The sequence below is a fragment of the Neopsephotus bourkii genome, unplaced genomic scaffold (assembly GCF_033783945.1).
Source record: "Neopsephotus bourkii isolate Nb327-2 ecotype Australia unplaced genomic scaffold, CSIRO-AGI_Nbou_v1 NB_730, whole genome shotgun sequence".
Classification (NCBI taxonomy): domain Eukaryota; kingdom Metazoa; phylum Chordata; class Aves; order Psittaciformes; family Psittacidae; genus Neopsephotus; species Neopsephotus bourkii.
The window spans coordinates 2,238,260-2,257,117 of NW_026901228.1; the positions used below are offsets into that span (position 1 = coordinate 2,238,260).

General features: G+C 38.0%; 1 protein-coding gene across 1 annotated transcript in view; it reads right to left on the bottom strand.

Annotated features, from left to right (window-relative positions):
- The window catches only part of LRP1B (LDL receptor related protein 1B), a 739,603-nt gene that overhangs the window by 269,856 nt on the left and 450,889 nt on the right, over nucleotides 1–18,858 (bottom strand). The window contains exons 7-10 of the mRNA XM_061354354.1: nucleotides 16,710–16,932; nucleotides 13,646–13,817; nucleotides 11,526–11,669; nucleotides 8,190–8,426 (exon numbers count right to left, since the gene is read on the bottom strand). Of these exons, the coding sequence (XP_061210338.1) occupies nucleotides 8,190–8,426; nucleotides 11,526–11,669; nucleotides 13,646–13,817; nucleotides 16,710–16,932 (776 nt within the window). The remainder of the gene's footprint in view (nucleotides 1–8,189; nucleotides 8,427–11,525; nucleotides 11,670–13,645; nucleotides 13,818–16,709; nucleotides 16,933–18,858) is intronic.

Sequence of the window (18,858 nt, forward strand, 5' to 3'; positions counted from 1 at the left end):
CCAACCCCCCTGCAATGGTACCACTGGAGGCTCAGGAGTTTGACAGGAGCAGAGCTCTATGCAGAGCTGAAATAAGTCAACAATGTTTGCATGGAGGTTTTGCCATTTGAGAAGCAGCAAAACAATTCTCCAAGCAGCAAGTTCTGCCTCAAGCTTCCCCAACACCCTGTAACAATAACTGAGCTCTGCCTCCTCCCACACCATCCCAAGTCCTTAACTGACAATGTAGGATCTTTAAACAGTCTTTCATTAAACATCTCTCTTCCATTAAAGCCCCCCCCCCCCTTTTTTTAATTCTTCTTTCAGGAAAAGCTCAAATTCCAAGCATGTGGGTTGAAATACAGAGAATTTCCAATCATTTTCGCTGGGCCTTTGTAGTGTTGTGAGCATTGAGGCAACACAAGTTCAGGTATCACCCCTTGTCATGCAGGTAATCTTACCCTAGCCCTCTGGTACAGGTGTATTCACTCCTCATCTACAGGAGAATCCTACCTTTTGCTAGCTGACACAAAATGGTAGGATTACCAGAGGTGCTGTAAGGCCAACGGGAGCAATGGAGCTTGAGATGTAGCATGAGTGGCCACAACCTTCTTTACTCCTACTCCCTCACCTTTAAACAGGCTCCAGAAGCACAAACACCAGGCACTTGCTCGACCCTTTTCCTCAGTCCCTCCATGGCATATTTCGCTGGGCTGGACGGAGCTGTTGCTCCATGAGCCCCTCCACGAGCCGGGACCAAAGCTCGCCTGGGCTCAGCTGGGTTATGCTCACAATAACCAGCACACACCATCCTCCCCCCCCCCAGCAGCAGCTCGGCTCCCACCCTATTACAGGCCCAGTTCCAAGCTCGGAGCACTAACATCCCTATTCGCAGGCCAGCTCAGCTCAGCTCAGCTCGGCGGCTCCAGCTCCTCCCCAGCAGCGCGATTCGGCGCACACAGCGCGACGACAGCCCACTTCGCTTCCCTTGCACCCCTCGCCCTCTTGGCGCCCATTAAAAAGCCCTGTCAGAAACACCGACCCCTTCCCTACTCGCTTCCTCCGAGGCGGCTGGGAGCCAGCGCACTGCAACCGAGAGAGCGCTGAGGGACCGGCTACCAGCTGCTGCCTCCCGGCGCCCATTAAAAAGCCGTGTCAGAAGCACCAGCCGCTTCCCCATTCGCTTCCTCAGAAGCGGATGCCAGCCAGGGCACAGCACCCAAGAGAGTGCGGGGGGCAGGAGCGGGCTACCGGCTGCTGCCTCCCGCCGCCTTTCGGAGGTTGAGGGAGCCCCACCGGCTCGCTCTGGTATCCTTCTTAAGGGCAAACTGGGCATGGAACCGCTCGTTTCACTGTTAACCTTGTCTGGTACCTTGTCACCGGGATTAAAAACCGATAATGGGTTACAGCCGTGACTGCAGTGCTTCCACCGAGCCTGAGAGTTCACAGCACCGAATGGGTGCAAAAATGAAGGTCAGTATGGCTGGAAGGGCAAAAGGAAAAAACGCCATAGCAACTAAAAAAAAAAAAAAAAAGACACGGTAGGAAAATAAAAGTAAAACAAAATCAAAAAACCTTTACTAGGCTGCTTCTTGACAATATGGATGTTATTACTTATTTGTCATACTCAGATATACAATCCTACAGTACAATTTCCATGATAGGAATCATCAAGATGGGAAAAAAATGAATGCAAATTGCTTTTTCTGTTCACATTTATGGCAGCAATACCACCTAGACACAAGCCTTCATCAGTTTCATTCTTCTTCACCAGCATTGATGTCACTTGCTGATCAACACTGGAGTTTGGGGGTTTTTTAATTATTTTTTTAAGGATTTTCTCAGAACAAGTATAATGCAGAGATTTTCACTGTAATATACAAAAAGAAAAAAAGTATTACAATTTTCTGGGAGATGCTGATGTGACAAAAGTCACTGCTCCTACTTAAATCCTCCTTGTACCAGATAGGCTTGTGAAAATCTGCTAAACTGAACACAACACTCTAGTGTTTGAACTGTGCTGCCAGACCTCTGTAACTTAACTGCCAGCTTCCCAGACAGCAACTCCATGTGAACTCCTGAAGTGCTGGTTTGAGACATATTGTTACCAGTGATTTTAACTGCAGCAGATTTGTGCAGTGGTGCCGTGTTGCCATCGTTTAAACCTTTCTTCCCTCAGATTTCTCAACCCAAATTACTCCCCATAATACAATCTGTAAGTATTAATGGAAAGGTCTTACTAACATTCCTAACTTCAACAAACCTACAAATTTTCTTTTGCAACATCAGACATATTTTCCCTGGGACAAACTCTTCACCAGTAATATTTTATACCCCAAACACCTTTACTGACTATCCCTCTAATAAACTATCTCATTCTCTACAAGAAGTCAGTAAAATTCTTAGTGGTGGAGGGGAATGCAAAGCTCTCACTGAGTCACAGTCCACATAACTTATTTAGTGCAGCGCAGAAAAGTTTCTGCTTACTGTAACCCATAGATAACATATGGTATGTCATCAACAATACACTAAGAAAAAAAATGAGGAGTTTTACCAAAAAAATGAAATATTGGGCTCTTTATACACTTTGATGCAATAATAACATCTATAACAGGCACTGTTACAATCTCAGTAGCATTGGAACATGATGAATTACTTCACAGTGTATTTCTTGAACAATGTTTTTTAGTGATTGTAATACCATCATACTCCCTATCAAGTTGGCAGAGCTATACTATTTTCAAGTATCTTGTCACTGCAAAATGTTTCATGTTTTGTTAGTTTTATAACTATTTATTTTTAAAAAAGCAAAATGCATTTCAATGTTGAAGTATACGATGATATAAATTTGCACTGTATACTAAAATTTAAAAATAACAAGGATACTTAGTGTGCTTTCAGTGTTTAGAATATTAAAAGAATGTGGTGGCTACTGAAATTCATACATGACATCCATGCAATATTTTTTAAACTGCTTTTTTCCTCAGTATCCTCTGTCTGTGCACAAGGGCAATGAACAGTCAGCAAAGATGGATAATGCAAATGAGAGAAATGTTTTAAACATATCAGAAAAGAAATTCTTGACAATAACACAGAAAGTAATCAAGAAATGAGTTTACTTATCTTGAAATCAAGAAGGTCTAGAGTAGTTCAGGATTCTTTCTAACTTTAATGCTGTCTACAATTCCAAGTGTGTAATCATCCTATTGCATGCATATTGCTTATGTTAAATTAAACACTCATGGAGACATATGTATATATGTATGTATATGAAACTGTGATGAATTTTACACTTGCTAGGTTTTCTTTGGGTTGTTTTTTGTTGTTTTCTTTTGACACTTTAACTGCAAAGTATAATCTACCACCTGCAGTGAACAGTAACAGGAATTAAAGGTACATAACATATCCAGCTGCCATTTTTAAATGTGTAGTTCTTTGAACATGGGAGGAATTGAAGTCTGACTACTTATGTATTCATGTGCTCCTTTGGTTTTCGACTACTTAGCTGAAGAACAGTGATGTGTTTTTTTTTCCTTCCACTGTAATTCCATTTCACAATTTCTGTGTTTCCATTGCTATGCCCAGCTACAGAAATCAATAAGAGTGAACTAAATCATCAGTCCTTGATATTTCCTCTCCCTATTTTTACAAAATTACAAGATTTTAATTATAGTTTGACCTCTGCCCTATATATCAAATTAACTTGAAATCATTCTGCAGGTCTCAAAGATACTACAGAGAGACAAAGGTACCCACTGAAGTATCAACTAAACTCTGTTCACATAAGAAACTAGACCTAAATTTAATAAATTAAGTCATGGGTGTAAAGATGACACTGTACTGTGAGACACAATATGAGAAAGTTATGGGGGAAAAAAGTGTCATCTGCTGATGGGTTTTCCAAAATATGGTTAACATTTTAATTCGTATTTCTGATGCAGCTAAGCATCACTATATTTTGGGGAACTATTTTTCCTTGTGATTGAAGAAGCTTGAAGGAAACAAAGGTGTCAAAATTCACTTTCCAGGTGGAGGATATGAAACAACAAGATGAGATATACCTAACCCAGCAACCACCCACTCTGACAAGATTCAGCCATTCAAGTAGAAAACAACTGTGATCAGCCAGAGTGGGTGAGATCGGTGCCAGCAGTACATCCAGGTTTCCCAGGCTGATGGACTCTCAGTTTTATTTGATGTCTCTCAATCTGAGTGCCTTTGCTACATTCTTTTAAAATGGAAGTGCCAGAGTCAGCTGGAACTTGCTGAAAGTAGGTCTTGGAGTGATTAAGTATGTTGAGAAGAAAGAAGTTCAAAGTATAGTGGAAGGGAAGAGGGCATCTCACCAAGGACTTGGGAGCCAAAGGCTCTCAGAGAAAGTCTGCTGAACAGAACAGGCAACCAAGACAAGCTTCAGGAGGAAAGAAAAGTCCTTTAGGGTTCAGAGGGGTCTCAACAGATTCTGTTCCACTGAAGAAAACACCGACATGACTGAAATCAAGCTTTAGGACAAGGAATGATTTTTTCAAAACCCATTTTAGTTTTACTTTGCCTGACCTAGACATTTTGGGTTAAATTTAAGTTTTATACTGATGAGTTCAGCTTTTTTATGAAAACGTTTTGTTGGTTTTCTTTTTCTTCTTTGGGACACAAACCAGTCCAAGTATGTATCAACATCAAAGCTAAGTATTAAATTAGAATGCTAGAAACATCCTAAAACTTACAAGCATATTATCATCGAATCATAGAATAGTTAGGGTTGGAAAGGACCTTAAGATCATCTAGTTCCAAACCCCCCTGCCATGGGCAGGGACACCTCACACTAAACCATCTCACCCAAGGCTCTGTCCAATCCGGCCTTGAACACTGCCAGGGATGGAACATTCACAACCTCCCTGGGCAACCCATTCCAGTGCCTCACGACCCTTACAGTAAAGGATTTCTTCCTTATATCCAGTCTAAACTTCCCCTGTTTAAGTTTTAACCCGTTACCCCTTGTACTATCACTTCAGTCCCTAATAAAGAGTCCCTCCCCAGCGTCCCTATAGCCCCCCTTCAGATACTGGAAGACTGCTATGAGGTCTCCACATAACCCTCTCTTCTCCAGGCTGAACAGCCCCAGCTTTCTCCAAATTTCCCCCAGTATTGATCCAAGTCTATCCAGTTTCATGAAATAGCTACTCTATGTCACCTACTATGCCTTCTGTGGAAATTTTGGAGGATCTATGTTTCTAAACCAAATACAATCTCAATCAAAAAAATTCATGGTAATTAGATAGTAAATATATCATAAAGTTTTAAAATAAAGGAAAATTCTATAGCACAGTCCTATAGATACAGTTTATATTCTTTTTGTGAAGTTATGGTTTAAAGTTCACTTTATCTAAAAACTTTAAATACATTCTTTTTAGGTGGCTTTCATATCAAGTAAAAGAAACAAAATAATGGCCACTCTGATTAAACAGAATTGATTTGACTACAGCCCGATTTCTGCAGTTAAGCCCTTTCAAAATGAAAGGTATGAGGTGAATAAAATATAATTTTTATCATTTTTCACTTGATGATTAAAAAGGTAAGATTTCAATTCTGGAAATAATACTGGAATTTTATAATCCACAGTAGGGTGTGCCACATTGCTTTTAAATTTGTGATTTGGTAAAGCATGGCCTAGCTCGTCAATGTTGGTTAGATTATGTAGACTAATAGTGCCTAAAATACTACATGAACATGAAAACCAGCAAAAAAAATATTTCTTCTATACACCAACCACCTAAACAGCTTCCAAAGATCTTTACAGACTTACTTTGACCTTCTTAAAGCAAAAAAGTTAGCCCTTGACCATCTTTGCTAATATTTACAAATTAATAATATAATACCTTAAGTCTCACAGCATCCCCAAAACAGGGGACAAAGAGAAAAAAAAAGTCCCAGCAGAGTTTGAGTTTATGTTACTTCAACTGAACAATATTTAGATTCCTTTAAAAATGTCTGGTTTGTTCCAGTGTTTGGTTTAAAAAGAAAAAAAAAAATAATACATGCAAGTTTTAAAGATTAATTATGACAATTTCTGTTGCTGGCAAAAGTACACTACAATTGCAGTTGTGCCGCAACTCTAGGATAGGCAGTGCTGTGGGCTGTCAAATAGTTATCAGTATTACACAGCAGTTAGTTTCCTGAATTGAAGAATAAGAAATCACAGCTAAACTATATGGGAAATCAAACTCCAGCAGTGTTAGGTGCACAGCGTTCTCAATTCCCAGTCAACAGCTTGTAGGATAAGGCTCTCATGTAGGCAAACTGTAATTATCAGTTAGTGTTGTTTGAACTAGCATGTCTGCTCTTGCAAAACCTGACAGTCACAAAACCTGACAACTTCTAATCTAAGAAGTGACACCTACCACAGATACGAGTTCCTTAGCAGCATGCTGTTCAGAGCAAGTATTAAGCCACCTCCTGACACACCTGATTTTCTCTAGTAGCCTTCCACCAAGGAATGATTTAATCTATCCCTGCTGAGTTCTTGAGAGCTGACAAGAATAAAAGCTGAGGTGGTATGACTGGAGGACATATTAATTTTTTAAATCATAAAAAATACATTAACACATGTTCTCTAAACATACTTCAAAGTTATGAAACTACACCAAGTTCTAACAAACAATGTAAGCTCCTGGGGAAAGAGTGGGTGGGGAAGGAATGACAGTGACTTTTTTTGATCTTTGTAAATATTAGGACCACCAATAATACGTCATCAGGTAGTCCATAATTCTTTTGGCATGGCACTGTTATTTTTGCTATGTTGCGCTTACGACGAGCAGAAATTCCAGTTAAACATTGTTTAAAAGAGCCTCTTCAGTTTGCTGGTTTGCTATACAAAGTTCATTCATGTCTGCATGTTTGATTAGACTAACCCAAACCTATCTGACACCTTTCAGCAGGGATACGCCTTGGTGCTACCTTAAAATACTTAAACTGACATCCTTGTCTGCTCCTTCCTCTAATTACTTTGCTGTAAAATGCAATGTGTTTTGTTTAGTAAGAGGAAGTCAGCAGTGGAAGTTCTGTGATGTATATTATCCATTTCCATGTTTGAAGTGAAATGAAGATTTATGAGATTAACATCTGAGTATTTATTATTTGCTCAGACAGCTGCCTTCTATTAAGCAACCACCAATAGAGGGTAAAGAGCCATCTATTCCTTGCAACTACTGCTGAAGTGATTTTTGTGCAGACTCTGAGGACCCTTATTCCAAAACAGCACCATATCACTGCAAACTGGAGATAACTTCTCTGAGACATGTGGATTAAAACATAGGTTATGAATGCCAGGGAATAAAAATCCCTGTGATACAGCAACAGTATTTTAGTTAGAAGCCAAGATTAATATTCATCCTGCCTATTTTCTTGGGTACTAGAAAATAATTACTGTAGAATGGATTTCAACTGGGGCACTTATTACTTCCTGCTGAATCAGTCTTTCATAAAAAACAGTCCAGAAAAGAAAAAGAAATATGTGTTGACAAACCGGAGGTTTTATGACTGAAACAGAATTTTGTATGAAGTATGATTGTAAACCAGGGAGATTCGGGGAAGTGTGGTGGGAGAGGTGCAAACTAGAGAACTACTGCTATTTTCTCTCATTGCTATAATAAATAGTAAAAATACCTTAATTAAGCTTCTGAAAAATGTTTCCACCTTCCTGGTTTTTCCACATACACAATGGAAAACACATCAGGAAAGACAAAGCTTCTTTTTCAAATGAGTTTGCAAGAACTACAGGAAGTCTCACTCTGCCAAACTACTGGCATAAGCTCCAGAATCAACACTGTGACACAGTGAAGTCATAACATCCATAAGGATATGGGATGGATCAGAGAATGATTAAAAATAATTGTATTATGGATCCAATGTATCTTGCTACTGAAAGAATGCAGTGAAAACACAGGAGTTACTCACTGGTGGGTATAAGCTTAAATGGACAAAGTAAGAATTCACAACAGAGCAACTTAACTAAACTTTAATTTCTGCACTCAGGAAGAATAAACAGGAAGTTATAAAGGAACAGAAGTATCTCTAGCTCTGTTCGATGATTAGTTTAGGTCTGTTTTCCTTGGGAGATTTAAATTATCTGTATAAGCCTTAAATTATCTGTAAATGTCAGTTCAACTTCTGCTTAGTGAGATTCTGTGAATGTCACTATCAGCATTGCTTACCATCTTTGAGGATTGTTTCTCGCTCTGTGCCATCAATTTTCTGTCGTCCAATTAAGAAACTGGTAGTATCAGCAAAGTAAATGTAACTGGTTTCGGCATGGAAGTCCAGAGCACGAGGATTGACCAAGTCTTCTATAGGGATCATGTATTCATCAGACATTTTGGTGTTCAGGTCCATTCCCCGTATTATTCCTGGACGTCCCTTCCCATAAAAAAGAAACAATTCATTCTTTGGTCCTGCAAAAGAAAGATTACAAACATAAACAACTGATGCTGCCTAATCTTTTTGCAGAGCATAATGTCACTGTTTAATTAACCAGCACTATTAGTGGGGGAGCAGGAGTATTATTCAATACCAAAAATATAACTTTCATTTATTTTATTTCATTTCTGCCCTGGATTTGGAGAAGGCTGAGGTTCTTAATGACTTCTGTGCTTCAACCTTCACTGGCAAATGATCTGACCACACCACCCAAGTCTTGGAAGGTAGATGCAGGGACTGTGAGAATGAAAACCATGGGCCCACTGTAGGAGAGGAACTGGTTTGAGACCATCTTAAAAAGCTGAACGTGCACGAGTCCATGGGACCTCATGAAATTCATCGGCGGGTCCTTGAGGAGCTGGGAAATGAAGTTGCTAAGCCACTGTCCATCATATTTGAAAAATCATGGCAGTCAGGTGAAGTTCCCGACGACTGAAAAAAGGGAAATATAACCCCCATTTTCAAGAAGGGGAAAATGGATGACCCAGGGAATTACAGAGCAGTCAGTCTCACCTCTGTGCCTGGCAAAATCTTGGAGCAGTTTCTTCTGGAAAGCATGCTAAGGCACATGAAAAAAACAAGGTGACAGCCTTGGTGACAGCCAGCATGGCTTCAGTAAGGAGAAATCCTGCCTGACCAATTTGGTGGCCTTTTATGATGGGGCTACAGAACTGATGGACAGGGGTAGAGCAGTTGATGTCATCTACCTGGACTTGTGCAAAGTGTTCGACACTGTCCCACATGACATTCTTGTCTCTAAATTGGAGAGACATCAATTTGATGGATGGACCACTCCGTAAAGAACTGGCTGGATGGCCGCACACAAAGAGTTGTGGTCAATGGCTCAGTGTCCAGCTGGAGACCAGTAACAAGTGGTGTCCCTCAGGGATCGGTGTTGGGACCAGTCTTGTTCAATGCCTTTCTGACATGTGAGACAGTGGGATTGAGCGCACCCTCAGCAAGTTTGCCAATGCCACCAAGCTGTGTGGTTCGGTTGATAAGCTGGAGGGAAGGAATGCCATCCAGAGGGACCTTACCACGCTTGTGAGGTGGGCTGATGCCAACCTTACGAAGTTTAACCATGACAAGTGCATGGTCCTACATCTGGGTCGCAGCAATCCCAGGCACAGCTACACGCTGGGCAGAGAAGAGATTCAGAGCAGTCCCACAGAAAAGGACTTGGGGGTTTTGGTCAATGAGAAACTTAATATGAGCCAGCTTCAGTGTGCCCTTGCAGCCCAGAAAGCCAACTGTATCCTGGGCTGCATCAAAAGGAGCATGACCAGCAGGTCAAAGGAGGTGATCCTGCCCCTCTACTCTGCTCTCGTGAGACCTCACCTGGAGTATTATGTACAATTCTGGTGTCCTCAACATAAAAAGGACACGGAATTGTGGGAACAAGTCCAGAGGAGGACCATGAAAATGATCAGGGGACTGGAGCACCTCCCCTAGCAGCCTTCCAGTATCTGAAGTGGGCCTATAAGGATGCTGTGAAGGGACTCTTCATTAGGGACTATAGTGATAGGACAAGGGGTAATGGGTTAAAACTTAAACAGGGGAAGTTTAGATTGCTTATAAGGAGGAAGTTCTTTACTGTTAGGGTGGTGAGGCCCTAGAATGGGTTGCCCAAGGAAGTTGTGAATGCTCCATCCCTGGCGGTGTTCAAGGCCGGATTGGACAGAGCCTTGGGTGACATGGTTTAGTGTGAGGTGTCCCTGCCCATGGCAGGGGGTTTGGAATTTGATGATCTTAAGGTCCTTTCCAACCCTAACTATTCTATGATTCTGTGAGTCTATGATTCTATGATTTATTCCAAAGGTATCGAAACAAAAAAAATCTAGCTAATTATATTACCTTAATTAAAATGCAGATTACTTCAGTGAGCTGTGTATATCTAATTATTTTTTTTTCCATAAAAGTACAATTGAAAAACTATTCTAGGTTATAGAATAACTTTGCATCTACTGTGAAGTAGACATATACAGCTTCATGTATTTTTAATTTTACAATTCATTAAGATCTATCTGGGTATTGTACACCATGACTGAAGTAATCTTTATATCTAAGAAGATCATAAACTCCAGCAAACACAAAATACCGTTGTTTTCTTCACCTAAAGTTTCTCAGAAATGAGAAAAAAGATTACAGTAAATGTCTTTCAAATGGGAAGGAATACTACAAATCAATACATGCTGTTCTTTCATACTGAGATACAAAACATGGATACCAATATTTCCTATTTCTCAGGAGATTTTTACTATTTAGTTACGTAGGTTAATTACAAATGAAGCTTAGTAAATTTCTTTCCTTAGAGGTACTTAGAAATATCCTTAGATGCTTAATACTATCAATATACCTATTAAAAATCTCTAAAATATATACGTATTTTTTAATTGTTTGGGTTTCTTTGTTGGAATTGTTAGTGAAAACCATATGAGGTTTGACTGAGATCAATTATCTATCTACCACCTATCCATCAAAGTTATCTAATTGCATGCCTTTCATCTGAACTAGATCAATGCAATTTGATCAAGAAACCAAACAAAAGTTGGTGCTCCCCATGACTTTCAGGACTGTCCTTTTGGATGTAAGTGATTGTGTATACTTAACATTAGGTATAACTATATTTACACAACTCAAACTTGCTATCACAAGGCATTATTAGAAAAGCCTTGCTTGACTTACTCACATGAATAGTCAGCCTCTGAGTTACAAGTTGATTGTGTGGGTAAATATTGGATGTGACAAACTATTTAGAAGCTTTTCAGTACCTATATGCTGTGAGAGTGCATAATACATATAAAGAAAGACTAAGACTGACTAACATAAAACTTATGATAATTTTTAGAATTCTTTAAACAGCATTCCAGGTTTAATTTGTTACTTCTATGAACTAAGCCAAATCAAATCATTTTGAGGGAATGAAGGGATATATGAACAAGGTATCAGGTACACATTTTACTTAAAAGCAGCCTGTGTGTTTTTTACTGTTACTGATAAACATGTTAAATAAAACCCATATCTATACCCGGGAATATTCATGGCTGGCAGACTATTTGAGTTAAATGACATACTTTTGCATGACCTGCCATCACTCCCCAAGATGAAGCCAGTCCTGCAGCGACAAGTTCGTGCCTTGTAGTTGCTGCTGAGCAGACAGATGTGCGAACATCCTCCCGGCATTCCATATGGGTCCACTTCGCATGCATGGCTTCTGACTATGGCGAGTGAGAAACAGCATGATTCATATCCATTTAAAGCAAGATAATTATATGCATCAGCATGTAGAAAGTTTAGATAGCAAAAAAGGGAATCTATGTCACAATAAATCTTTCCTTAGAATGCAGCTATAAACTTTCTTGCAACTGTGTGTGTTTTAAAGATGATATCCGAACCAGACAAGTGATCCAAAGGGCCGTATTGTGGCTCTCAGGCTATACCTGTCAATGTGTGTGATCACCCTTTTTGAATAAGTTTCTGCACAGCATTTATCAGGAAGCACTCCCCTGGGTAGCTGACACTTTCCCTCTTTTTTGTTTATTGCTTTGGTTCATTTATTTGGGTTTTTTTTTTGTTTTTTTTTTTTTTGAGAATAGAGTGAATCCCATGCCAATGCAGTTTGCTATTTATTCAACTCCATTAGACAGCAACTTTCTGGGGCAGATACCTGGGCAAAACCTAAAGAATAGAACAAACCTTGTAGCGTTTTTCCATATCTGTACAGCTAGGATGTAAATCCAGCAGAAGAAGCCAAATAATTTCTTTCTCTGGATTTCGTATTTTCAAATTAAAGGTTGTAAATTATCAGACTAATATATCAAATCCATTTTTTAAACACTTTAAGGTAAATCTGATGAAAAAAAGAAATCTACCTTGCTATTGTTATATTTACCAAACTGGCTTACAATAAGCCAACAGTACCAACAGTATTTTAGCTCAAAAAAAGTTTGTATCTTCTTTCTCCTTTACCTCAAGCTTCTTAATTGTTTTTAAAAAAATATCAAGTGGCTTAAGATCGATATTGTTCAAGGCATACAGAAACTCAGCTAAGCTGAGACAGCCTTTACAGCAAATCCTGACAAGCAACAAACATGCCCATTCAAAACAAAAGAAGTAGCAGAGTGAACAAAGGGCAAGAGGAACCGACTAATCACAGGATGTAATAAAAGATTACATTGTGCTCCTGCCCGTCCTCTACTCAACCTCTCTGACTCCCTCAGGGGTATAAGAGGCCTATAGCAAGGGAAGAGTCTTTGCAGCCTCCTCCAGACACTGACATCTGCAAATCAATGCCCTCAGCTAGAAGATGAAATTTAGAGTTTGTTCGTACTTCAGAAATGGCTCTAACAGCAGTCAGTCTGTTTAATAACAACAGAATTGATGCATTAGCTTTTCTGGCTAAGCAGTCACGACAGTGATTTATTGTTATCAGTCATACAAAAAAGAATCTCATAAAATATCTCTGTAAGTGTTTTGGATCTTGTTATCTTTGCACAAAGTTCCCACAAATCACACTGCTGGTGCAAATGTAGAGAGTTTGCATCAGAGCCATGATTACAGCCATAGGACTATGTAGAGGACTATGGACCTCAGAAGTTGCTATTTTACCAAAAATGCTGAGATTACAGGAAGTTTTTCATTCTGGATGAAAATGAAGATTTTTTTCTACAGAAGGCAAAGATGATATTTATACAATCCAAGGAAAACTTACTTATCAGCAATTTTCTATTTTACCAGTTGCTGTGCTGGCAGTTAGGCAGGAAGGCAGCCTATGTCTCTGCTTTTTTGGCAGCCCTGAAGACAGGGGCTGACTGGAGGTTTGTAGTCTGTCTGAAAAGCAGGCCCAGAGAAACCAGGAATCTCTGAGGTCTGAGACCCAAGTGTATGGATAGTATTGGACATCTAACAATTCTGAAGGTGTTAAATTCTGAAAGCGGTAAGTGTGTGGAGCCAGAAAACTTGCAGACCAGGGCTCTCTGGCGGTTCTCCAATATGAATGCTCAGGGAGCCAAGCTTAGACATGCAAGAAAACTAGCAGTAAGCCCAAAGAAAACTGGGCAGAGGAAGAAGCAACAGTTTTGTCACAGTGACAGATTTTCACTGCATATTCTGATAGGTTTTTCTGGAAGAACCTTTTTAACACAACCACCTACTACCTGTGTTAATGTTTTCTAAGAATGAATGTTGATCTTACCTGCCATTTGAGATCTTTTCTGGTACACATGGATCTCTTTAGCATTGTCAAGACTGGAAAGAGACTGAATATCAGTGCCATTATATCTGTTTATTCGTAAAATGCTGAGGTTATCTGAATCAAATGTATATAAATAGTTTTCAAATACTGCCAAACCACAGAGGTGCCTAATCTGGAGAAGAAAAAAAAAATAAAAATCACCATTATTTTAGCTGACAGTGTTAGGTTTATCTATGATTTGAAAACATTAAACATTACTGTGAATTGTACAAAAGGATTTCTGAATATGTCAACAAATATTTGTAAATAATAAACACAAGCTATGCTGTAAGTATAGTTCACATTCGTGTAGTCTGAAGCTTATAATTAGAAAAGCTTTGTACAAAAAAGGCAGAAAATTGAAAATATTTAACAATCCAAATTAATTTATCCTCTAAATTTCCCAGTTTCTCTCTCATTTAAATTCAAATGTTCTGCATGTTATGTACAACTTATTTTAGTCTTAAATAATATTAATTAAACAATTATTATAAAGTTTGATTAACTTTTACTAACTAGCATTAACTAATGAATACACTGAATATAGATATTTAAAAGTGTTCATGGGATGAATTGATGTATTTTTTATAATGTTATAATCATAGCAAGGAAAATAGGGCAATATACACCCACCAGATATTTTCTTAAGTAAATAAATGAATAAATGAACAACTTCCCTTAACTATGCTTGTGTTCCTTTTGTGTCAGTGTCTTTGAGTTTGGTTGTATCCACACAGTACTGCTTGTTTCTCAAAAAGTGAATTCTAAAGTTGTAATAGTCCATGATGTGTCTGGGTACATTAAAACTTACCTAACGTTAGTTAGTTAGCCAGCCAATCACAGCTCAAACACGAGGTGTTCAATAATCTAGTGGGTGTGCTTGATTTATAGATTTAGGAAATGTAAAATATTTCATTGCCAGTTTTGAAAGATGAACAAATTTGTTGGCAGATATTCAGATATTCATGGACTGAATATCTTATTAGTTTAATCAATAAATTGATCACTACAAAGCATTTACTTATCTCATTTATCACAAATTCAGACGTGACACCAAAACCAACCAACCAACCAACCAAACCCCCCTGTTCTCCACCAAATATTTCAGTCCTTTCTGGAAATTACCCCCCAGTTGGCCAAACCTTGCCATTGTATTCAGACTTTTCCCAGAAAAATAATAATTAAAAAAAAAATAAATCAATGGAAGTGTTTTGTTAAGACCCAATAGAAATTCGATTCAATTACAGTAAGATGGAAAACAGCCTTGAAAATAATGATGTATCTGTACGTGGTATCATGTACATGACAGTCTGATGTATCTGCAATTTGGTATCTCTACCAAATTGTTGCATTAATCCTTTCTGCCCTTTTCCATTTGCACCCAGTTTAGATCTTTATTATTTAACTCCCAAGAGAGCTTTTCTATATTTACACTATGAAAACTATATGTGACTCTTTTTACAATGAATTTTATAATGACTTAATTATTTATATTTAATTTCTGCATTTATTTGGCTTTATATTTCACTAAGCTTGCCAGCTATCTTATGCATGAACGGAAATGTTGCTTGCTACAAAGAATAGTTGTTTGAAAGCCTATCAACCTAAAAAGCCTTTATCATGTGGAAGGCATGCCTTTGATATGCTTGTACTTACGAAATAGGCTTTAATCCCTAAGATTTCTTGAGAACAGTTTTCTGGTTTGCTATTCCCTTAGACTAATGAGAAGTAACTTGGAGTTGCAGTCATTCTGAATCCTGACAAATGTAGACACAAAACCTAGTGAAATTACCAATTTTTCATCTGAGTGCAAAGACAACCAATATGCTTCTCCTTTTGCAGTAACAATAACTGAGAGGCCGGACTTTTTAACACCATTCATATTGAAAAAAACAGACATCCTTCTCATTTCTTAGCTAGAGAAGAACATCATAAATAATAAACTCTTTTGCATCAAAGTTTAAGAAAGAAGGAACAAGCATCTCTCCTATGACACCAATACAACCCAGTTACAAGCCTGTAAAAGCATTTGTTAGTTGCTTCTGAAAATGGCTTTCTTTTTTTAGGTATCTAAGAAAAAAATGTTACCTGACGTTGTTTACAAGACCTGTTACTTCAGAAGAAGTGGCTAAAGACTGGCAGTAATTTGGTAAAAAGTAGAAAGGTATTTGCTCTTTAGCCAGGTGACCTAGACTGTTTTTTGTCATATCTTCTGCCTATTTTAAAATGGCAGTTATGCTAATCAGTTCTCTCTTACTAAAAAGTGATTACCTGGAAGCAAAGCAAAGAATGACAGCAGAACAGGTAAAGTGTTTATTCTGTCTGCACATTTTTACACACTGTGTTTAACGTCAAGCAGAAGCAGATGTAAACACGGTACCCACAAAAGATCTGGCAGTTCAAGTAGCAACAAGAAATAGTTTGGTCTTTGCTAATTTTCCTTCTTTTTACATAATCTTCACAATTGCCAGGGAACCCTCCCTTTCCCTCCATTTAACTTGCTCTCCAAGCTGAAGCAACAACAACAGATTGATATTCTCCAGCTCAAAGACTCAGTCTCTGCATTTGTATTTATGACTCCAGACATCTGGATCAACTGGAAAAAGCATCACTGCCATCAACAAAATATGAGTTAGAGGAATCTAGAAGAGTTTGAACAGGTGAATAGCCCTGGCTATTCTGTTTCTTTCACATTCTTGTGCCTCTTAGTCTCTCCTTCCTGAACTGGCAAGGACATCTTCTTGACATTAATAATTTATCCCCTAGTATCTTTCTATCACCCCGTATTTTCCCTCCTGAAGTCTTTTACAATAGGGGGTGTAACTTAAATGGTGTACAGTTAATGAGACACTGAATGGAAGCTTGTCCATAGGTTGCGAAATGAGCTAAATGGCAAATAAAACATCGTTCAACACATTTGAACTAAAACCAGAAAAAAATCTGAAATCACCGTTAAACTGTTAGCACTATATATGTTCATATATTTATGTCATTACTTTTAACTAATGTTCAAAGAAATACCTACTTGTCTGCCTTTAATTATCGTATGTCTTTTTCTCCCTTGATAGTCAACAACTTCCACACTATCCAGATATATGTCAACCCAGTACACATATTTATTGATGAGGTCTAGTGCAAGAGCAGTTGGCTGTTCAATTTTAGAGTCTACTATCCATGTCCTGTTCATTCCATCCATGTCACATCTCTCAACCTTGGCAGTATTCCCGTAGTCTGTAAAGAAAAGCTTTCTGTTGAAAGAAAATAAGATGTTGTAAGTTTTAAAGGGTGTGAGCAGAGTGCAAAGCTCCTTGTGGCTCTGTACAAAGTAAATTTCTGTTCTTCATCATGTCAGAGGGTTTATCCACCAATAACCCATATAGCCCATATTGATCATCATATATTTACAAAAAGAAATCTCTATATTGTCTAACAAATTCACAGTTACACAGAATTTTCTCTCAAATGACATGTACAGAAGTTCCAAATGCATTTGCTTACACTACAGATGCACCATATACTAGTTGCATTTTAAATGGATGGTATTCTTATGCAGAGACTACATTACAATTGTAAATATCTCTTTAACCATTGCCTATAAAAACAGCAAGATAGTTATAAGCAACAAAGTTTGGGAAGACCACAAGGGACTTACATGGTCTGGAGAACAATTCATTGTATATAAGGTATAGCAAATACAGTGATCCAAACTGTCAGGTTTTGAAAATACATTTCTAAAGACGATGCTTTAGTCTGCAGTGCATCTGTAACCTGCCTTGGAAGGATGTTCAGGTTTTAACATGTTTCTGCAAATCCAATGAGTCATTCCATCATGAATAATGGCAGACCATCAAAGACTTAAAATTGCCACAAAAGCTTCCTAACCCGATACTTGATTAGCAGTTGCTGGGTTTAGTACACACAAATCAATTTTGATTAACCTGACAATATTTTAACAAGATCACCTATTTGCAAGACTAAATTACACTTGAAAGATGACAACCACTTTGTCATGACTTTAACATGCAACAAAGAATAATCTAATTTGAATGTTACTATCAGAATGAATGTTACTAAAATGACTTTGAGAATCAGGATTGCATTTTCCAAATGAAGTTAGTTATCTGCAAGTTATTACCACTAATGGGAATAACACTGGATCAAAGCTAATAAACCCTGAGTTATCCTTATGTTAAAGAGTAGTAACTTACAGCCTTGTAATCTCTCACAGAAATTCAGCATTACAGGTTGTTTTAGGCTGGAAAGAAGACATGTTTGATAAATAGCCAGATGAGACTCATATCCTTTATTATGACCATCTTCTGATAGACAAGATTACATTTTAAAAGTAGTTAAAGTGTTTCATGTGCAAAATATGGGAATTTAAAAAAAAAAGCATTAAAATTATAAAGGTAGTAGAATTACCTATAGTATATTTACAGCACCTGTCAAATGCCAAAATGAATTGATCACAGAATCATAAAACAGGACTTGAGGAGAATTTGAAAGGTCATGTAGTCCATCACCAGGCCATAAGGCAGAATAAACTTTACCTATAATATTCCTGAGGGGTAACTCCATTCCTGACAGGGTTTTTTATTTATCAGAATAATTTTGTTCTTCATTGTAATTCTGTATACCAGCTGTACTTTAAGAACATTTTAAAATACACATACTTAACATTCAGGTCCATATAAATCAAAATGTGCATACTACAGAATACGTGCAAAGTAAAAATTATGTCTGCAAAGCCTATATTTAACTTGGAACAAAAACTAAGTACTGTGTGTATACAGGTGCATATACACATATACATATATATATGTAGGTAGTTCATCAGTAATAACAAGGCCAACACTTATTATATTTAAAGTAAGTTGTTAAAACATTACATGTACTCTAGTCTACAATCTGTCCTGGGGATTTGACTTAGGTTACTTCATGGAACTTTGTGTCTCAAAATTCAATAATTCAAACAAAGCTCGTTTTGCAATCATAGAACTAAACGGGTTTGCTGTGATGAGGCAAATGTGCAGACACATGCATCTGTGTGTATAAATACCTATACATATACATAGCAACTACAAAGGCCTGGAGCTTGACTTCAGACTGTCTTTACTTGATTGCTTAGTGCACAGCATTCTTATACAAGATTTAGCATTTCTACGTGGCATCAT